Below are 7,460 nucleotides of genomic sequence, written 5' to 3'. Positions count from 1 at the left end.
TAGAACAACATAAAGTTTTCTTCTTGGGAACTGTGAAAGAAAAAAACTAGAGGGATTATATTCCTAGATATATTAATACAATAGCCTCTGCATCTTCCATTAAAAAAAAAAAATCGACAACTAGTAAAATAGTTCAGCCTAACAGGTGGGTTTTCATTCACAAACTGTCCCTGTACAGATTCTGAGAGGTTGTGAATCTGGTCCTACATAGAAATAAGGCCGAAGAGGTCCAGTAAAAGTGTCAGTGAAAGTACAGATGTGAGATTTCTCAGCCATGTTATAGAATGAGATCTCACCCATCTCATAGTCCAGGAAAATGCCAATGGCCCTGGCTTTCACCTCTGACAATAGAGGGGTTGGAAAAGCCCCTGGTGCATGATAGCCGTCATCTTGCAGCTCAATTCTCCAACATTCCTGCGGGGCTGATGAGGGTCTCCTGGCCTTTGTGGGAAGAGAATCTTTGCAAATGCCAATAGCCCATTCCGACTTATCCCCCACTTCAATCTCCCAGAAATGCCTGCCAGAATGAAAATATGGAAAACCCAGAACAACTGGCTTGACTGTAAATCTTTTTGGGAAACTAGGAACCTTTTGTTTTCTCTTTGTAAATCTCACACATTTTTTATCTTCAGATACAATCAGGTTGGGGTGTGCTGTTTCAGGGTCTAGAACTATATCTACTTTAAATTTCTTTATAATTCTCTGCAGAGCAGAATACTGGGGAGGAAAACTGCAGCCATCTCTCTTTAAATGAATTGAAAAGATCGATGGGCTACTCTCATTTTCAGACTCGTAGAAAATTTTAATTTGTGACAGCAATTCCAGTTCAGACAGCTCGCTGAGCTCTACTACCTTACTTAACTGGCTTTTGAGTGTGGCATTGTAGTTTGAAAATGCTGTTATGTTTGCACTGAGTTTCTGTTGATTGTCCTTCTCTTCTTCAGCTAATCTGGAGAGAACTGCCTGTTGTTCACAGTCTAAAAACTGGTTGAGGTGCTCAAATTCAGAGGATAATTCCTGCCTTTGATTTTCCACCATCTCTCTCAGTTCTAAGGGCTTTTTGCTTTGAGTGTTTATTAATTTTTGGAGGTCTGCCAATTGCTTTTTCAGGGGCTGGACGTAACTGCAGAATCTTTTCCTATAATGAATGGCAGCTTTCTCTATCGGCCTCACATGGTGGCCCTGGTGGTCAGGCGGCTGAGTGCACAGGGGACACAACACCACCAGGTCCTCCTGGCAGAAAACGCTCAGGGGCTGGTTGTGTTTCTCGCACAAGGTGGTCTCTTCCTGCCTCCTTTTATTGCCCTTGGTGCTCTGGAGTAGCTTGGCAATTTCAATCATCCTTCCCAGCTGAGTGTTGCTCCTGAAGTGCCCCTCTTGACATTGGTGACGACAGACAGGGCAAGGGAACAATTCCTGTAGATCCAGCCAGGACTGTTGGATGCAGGAACGACAGAAGTTGTGCCCACATTCGATGGTGACGGGGTCACGCAGGTAATCCAGACAGATGGAGCACTTGGCTTCTGCTTGGAATCCGGTCAGAGCTGCTGCCACTGCCATTGGACTGTCAGTGAAGGTCTGGACCACGGTGGGCGTTCTTCAAGAGGTTGAGCTCGTGGGTACTCTTCAGTGAGAAGCAGATATGCTCTCAGATCTCACTGTCCTTCCTGGAGACAGCTGATGACCTCGCTACAGTCCCACTGGTTTCTCACATTGGTGGCAGCCCTTGAAGTTCTTTGAATCTTTGGATCCTTTAATTCCAACTGCCAAAAGGAGTCCCACACACAGTCTGCTGGCAGTCACAGTCACAACTCTTCCAGTCTTTGGCTGCTCAGAGAAAATGATGCCAAGCTAAGCAGCTGTTGCCTCAAATCATTGGTTGCTGTGGGTGAGAAGATATTCCTTTCTTAAGAACAAAACAAGATGAAACAAACCTGAATTTACTTCAGGTGGTCCTAACCTCTACCACGTTCTAGCCAAACACAAGTTATCCTCCCCTAGCCCCAGTCTTTTATTTCCGTGCCTTTATTATTGTGCGCCAGCTATTCCACATACTTGATACCACGGTCCCCACATCCCATCTACTCACCAGTCATCCTAACTGGGGTTGTGGGAACAGCTTAGGCCCCGAGGCATAGAGACCACCCAAATTAAAATACAGCCTCGGTTACCTATATCTGTAACTTGGAGAAATTTGCTTTACATCCCAAATTCTTGGAATTAGGTAAATAATGACAATCTCCCTTTAAACTTTTGTCTTGATAAGGTATTTCTAGCCTGGGCAATGTAGAGTGAGTCCGTCTCTACAAAAAAAAAAAAAAATTAAAAAAAAATTAGTTGGGCGTGATGGTGCACACCTGTAGTCCCAACTACTTGGGAGGCTGAGGCAGGAGGAATCATTGAGCCATGGAGGTCAAGGCTCCAGTGAGCTCCAGTGAGCTGTCATTGTGGCACTGCACTCCAGCCTGGGTGACAGAGTGAGACTTTGTCTCTAATTAGGAAAAAACAAAAAAAGTCTCTGATGGCTTAAGATCACATCTACCAAATTTACCTTGCTCTTACATCCTTGCTTCTCTACAGTTGAATAGGCCACAGAAGACCTATGTATTTGTGAAATAAAACCCAATGAGATAACACACTGAATATAAACAAAATTTGGAAAAATACTTACAGTGTTTACTGTTAAAATGTCATTATGTCTAAATGCCAAATACCATGCTCCCCAAAGGCGCATAGGAGAAACAGTTATGTAGATATTCCAACACCGTAGACTGTGAAGTAGAAACAAAGGCTGAGCTTGGTGGCTCACGCCTGTAATCCCAGCACTTTGGGAGGCCGAGGTGGGAGGGTTACTTGAGTTCAGGAGTTCGACACCAGCCTGGCCAACATGGTGAAACCCCATCTCTACTAAAAATACAAAAAAAAATTAGCCTGGCATGGTGGCACATGCCTGTAATCTCAGCTAGTTGGGAGGCTGAGACACGAGAATCGCTTGAACCCAGGAGGCGGCGGTTGCAGTGAGCTGAGATTGCACCACTGCACTCCAGCCTGGGTGACAGAGCCAGAGGCTATCTCAAAAGCAAACAAACAAAAAACAAAAAAAGACTTTAAAAGTTTTTCCTTTGCCATTGTAATTTGACAATGCTAATCCTATAAAAATGCATATGACTTGAACAAATATTCAAACATATATACAAAGATTGTTGTTGTTGTTGAGACAGGGTCTCTTCTGGTCCCTCAGTGGCATGATCATGGCTCACTCAAGTCTAATTTCTTGTTATTTTTTCTAGAGGTCTCGCCACATCACTCAGTCTGATCTCAAATTCCTGAATTCAAGCAATCCTCCTGTCTCACCCTCCCAAAATGCGAGGATTACAGGTGTGAGCCACTGCACCAGGCTGAAAATGTTATTTTCCGTACTAGTTTAAACTTCAAAAAAGAGGAAGCATTGGAAAATGTCTAGTCAGCATTGGCAGAATAAACTATATTACATGTGTGTAACATACATTCTATACAAGGCAGTATCAAGCAGATTTTAAAGAAAAATAATAGCACCAAATATATTGATGCACACAATATATCCTAGGATTAAAAAAAAGCAGGCATCTTCCTACTCCTTCCACCTGCTTTTCACTCTGTTCGCAGCTATCATCTCTTCCCCTTGGACCAAGGGGCCACCACATTCAGAATTTTGTGTTTTAGAAAATGGATTGGCCGAGGGCGGTGGCTCATGCCTATAATCCTAGCACTTTGGGAGGCCAAGGCGGGCAGATGACCAAGGTCAGGAGTTTGAGACCAGCCTGCCCCAAATGGTGAAACCCCTTCTCTACTAAAAATACAAAAAAATTAGCCAGACATGGTGGCGGGTGCCTATAATCCCAGCTACTTGGGAGGCTGAGGCAGGAGAATGGCTTGAACCCGGGAGGTGGAGGTTGCGGTGAGTCGAGATTGCACCACTGCACACCAGCCTGGGTGACAGAGCAAGACTCTGTCTCAGAAAAAAAAAAAAAAAAAAAGAGAGAGAGAGAAAGAAAGAAAGAGAAAATAGACATTGTACATAGATTGTTTATTATGTGAGCATGCCCAGAAAGGTTTCGGAAACACTCTCTTATCAAACCCTGTGGTCCACGGCCTCAGTAATAAAAACACACTTTTATCAGACAGTATAGTCCATGGCCTCAGAAATTACTCCCAGGATCCAGTGAAGGGACAGTGCTGAAGACAGACCTTTCTTTAGAATATGCAGGGATCCCTCAACTCAAGTCTGCTGAGTTCTCCCTCACTGCACGGTCTGAGGAATCACTTCCTTTTTTAAAAACAATCATTTTTATTAACTTATTTATTTTTAATAGAGATGGGGTCTTGCCGTATTGCCCAGGCTGGTCGTGAACTCCTGGCCTCTCAAAGTGTTGGGATTATAGGTGTAAGCCACCTCACCAAGCTGAAAAAATATATATTTTAAAGAGATGGATTCTCCCAGTCTGGCCAACATGGTGGAACCCCATCTCTACTAAAAATACAAAAATTACCTGGGTGTTGATGGGTGTGGATAGCTGATGTCTGTAATCCCAGCTACTCCAGAGGCTGAGGTGGGAGAGTCGCTTGAACCCAGGAGGCAGAGGTTGCAATGAGCTGAGATCGCACCACTGCACTCCAGCCTGAGCAATACAGTGAGACTCAAAAAAAAAAAAAAAAAAAAAAGGGAGAGAGAGAGAGACAGGGTCTCACTATGTTACTCAGGCTTGTGTGGAACTCCTGGGCTCACGTGATCTACCTGCATCGGCCTCCCAAAGTGCTGAGATTACAGGCATGAACCACCACGCCCGGCACACTACTTGATCAAGTATAAATTTCTGGAGCAGAGTGTATGTGTACTTCTCTTGCCCAGAGGCATCCCTGGACAGCTGATCCAGAGTCCTGCCAAGCTCAGGTCCTGCCACTATTTGCTTTCCTTAGCTCCTCCTCTTTGTTCAGATCTCAGGCTTCCCCTCTGGTCTCATTTTCCAACGTCGAGGTTCAGTATCAAACACCTCTCCTTTGTAAAATGTAGTTATCGCCAGGCAAGGTGGCTCAGGCCTGTACTCCCAGCACTTTGGGAGGCCAAGGTGGGTGGATCACCTGAGGTGGGAAGTTGGAGACCAGCCTGATCAACATGGAGAAACCCCGTCTCTACTAAAAATAAAAACTAGCCAGGCATGGTGGTGTATGCCTGTAATCCCAGCTACCTGGGAGGCTGAGGCAGGAAAATCGCTTGAACCTGAGACGCGGAGGTTGCGGTGAGTCAGGATCGTGCCACTGCACCCCAGCCTGGACAACAAGAGCGACACTCCATTGCAAAAAAAAAAAAAAAAAAAAGTAGTTATCTTAGCAGGTGCAGTGGTTCACGCTTGTAATACTAGTGCTTTGGGAAGCAGAGCTGGGAGGATCGCTTGAGCCCAAGGAATTCAAGACCAGCTCTGGGCAATAGAGTGAGACCCCGTTTCTACCAAAAAAAAAAAAAAAAAAATTTTTTTTTTAATGGTTGAGTTTGATTCCTGGTGTTCCCTTATTAACTGTGTGGCCTTGGGGGAGCTATTTAACCCCTCCTAGCCTAAGTCTGTCCTTTGTAAGCAAGCATAGTGGTTAAATAAAGGAAGATCAAGCCCATAAACAGCCTGATGGGGACCTCAGGGCCTCGTATCAGGACTCTAATCCCCCCACCCCACCCCCCCAACTCTATACACAAACCATCCCTCACTGTTACATCCTGGAAGGTAATTCCACACTCGCCATCAGACCAGCATTTCCGGGAATGTTCCCAGACAGGCATCAGTCATCTCATTTTCTGACTCCTTAGGACAGGGTGGGCTCTGGGCTTAACTTTTTTTAGTAAGCATTATGGTGACTTAGGACAAAACTAATAAATAAATCAGGAACAATAATAAATAAATGGCATGCATTTTAAAATAAGCTTATGCCGCAGGCGCGGGAGGTCATGCCTGCAATCCCAGCACTTTGGGAGGTCGAGGTGGGCGGATCACAAGGTCAGAAGATTGAGACCATACTGGCCAACATGGTGAAACCCTGTCTCTGCTAAAAATACAAAAAATTAGCTGGATGTGGTAGCACGTGCCTGTAGTCCCAGCTACTGGGGAGGCTGAGGCAGGAGAATCACTTGAACCCGGGAGGTGGAGGTTGCAGTGAGTCAAGATAGCCCCATTGCACTCCAGCCTGGGCGACAAGGCAAGACTCTGTCTCAAAAAAAATAAATAAAGGCCGGGCGCGGTGGCTCAAGCCTGTAATCCCAGCACTTTGGGAGGCCGAGACGGGCGGATCACGAGGTCAGGAGATCGAGACCATCCTGGCTAACATGGTGAAACCCCGTCTCTACTAAGAAAAAATACAAAAAACTAGCCGGGCGCGGCGGCGGGCGCCTGTAGTCCCAGCTACTTGGGAGGCTGAGGCAGGAGAATGGCGTGAACCCAGGAGGCGGAGCTTGCAGTGAGCTGAGATCCGGCCACTGCACTCCAGCCTGGGCGACAGAGCGAGACTCCGTCTCAAAAAAAAAAAAATAAATAAATAAATAAAAAAATAAATAAATAAATAAATAAAATAAAAATACAAAAATTAGCCTGGCTGGTGAAGAGTGCCTGTAATCCCAGCTACTCGGAAGGCAGAGGCAGGAGAATGGCTTAAACCCAGGAGGCAGAGGTTGCAGTTAGCCGAGATCACCCCAGTGTACTTCAACCTGGGTTGCACAGCGTGATGGCGGCTCAAAAAAATAAATAAAAATAAAAACATAAAATAATCTGATGCCGAGTTTGGGTTCCCGAGTTTGGGTTCCCTTGTGAGGTGCAAACTCCTTCTAGGCACAGAGCAGGTACTCAATAGGCCACGGGTTTCACTACACTCCAGCTTCCAGCACCCACAAAGTGTCACCTCCCAACTTACCTGGAGCAGGGGGAGCTCTGCGGTGGTCCTTTATCCGTCCAAGAGGCCATACACTAGATACTAACTAAACACACATGGAAAGTGCAGCTGTGAGGACTCCACCCAGCTAAGACCAGCTTCCACCTGGAAGTGGGAGGGGTAAGGGCAAGAGAGGGTGGGGGAGGCTTCCTCCCTGTAAGCACTTAAGTGTCCTTGGCCTTGATCTGAGAACTTGGGCGTCTTTTTTGTAATAACTGAATAGGGCGGGTTTGCGTTTGCTCATGCAAATAACCAGAGCCCGCCTTATTTAGATGAGTGAAAAGAAACAGAAGTTGAGAAAGACTAAAGGAGATTTCAACCCAGAGCCTGCAACTGGGCTACCTGCTGAAAGATATTCCTTACAGAAGATTAACAGCAAGGATGTCGGCCAGGCACGGTGACTCGCGCCTGTCTGTAATCCCAGCACTCTGGGAGGCAGAGGCGGGTGGATCACTTGAGCTCAAGAGTTCGAGACCAGCCTGGGCAACATGGTGAAACCCCATCTCTACCAA

General features: G+C 45.9%; 1 protein-coding gene across 1 annotated transcript; it reads right to left on the bottom strand.

Moving 5' to 3' along the window:
* Window positions 1-7,068, bottom strand: TRIM75 (tripartite motif containing 75). Its single transcript, XM_005556235.5, has 2 exons — window positions 6,931-7,068; window positions 1-1,882 (listed from the first exon to the last, which is right to left on the bottom strand). The coding sequence occupies exon 2, from the start codon at window positions 1,558-1,560 to the stop codon at window positions 154-156; it is 1,407 nt and encodes a 468-aa protein (XP_005556292.2). The 5' UTR covers window positions 1,561-1,882; window positions 6,931-7,068; the 3' UTR covers window positions 1-153.
* Between the last annotated feature and the right edge of the window lie 392 nt (window positions 7,069-7,460).

Source organism: Macaca fascicularis, chromosome 5, assembly GCF_037993035.2.
Source record: "Macaca fascicularis isolate 582-1 chromosome 5, T2T-MFA8v1.1".
Lineage (NCBI taxonomy): Eukaryota > Metazoa > Chordata > Mammalia > Primates > Cercopithecidae > Macaca > Macaca fascicularis.
This window is presented reverse-complemented; position numbering and strand designations above follow the sequence as displayed.

Coding starts and splice junctions, on each gene's coding strand:
- TRIM75 (XM_005556235.5), bottom strand. CDS start 1,560: ATGGCAGTGGCAGCAGCTCTGACCGGATTCCAAGCAGAAGCCAAGTGC.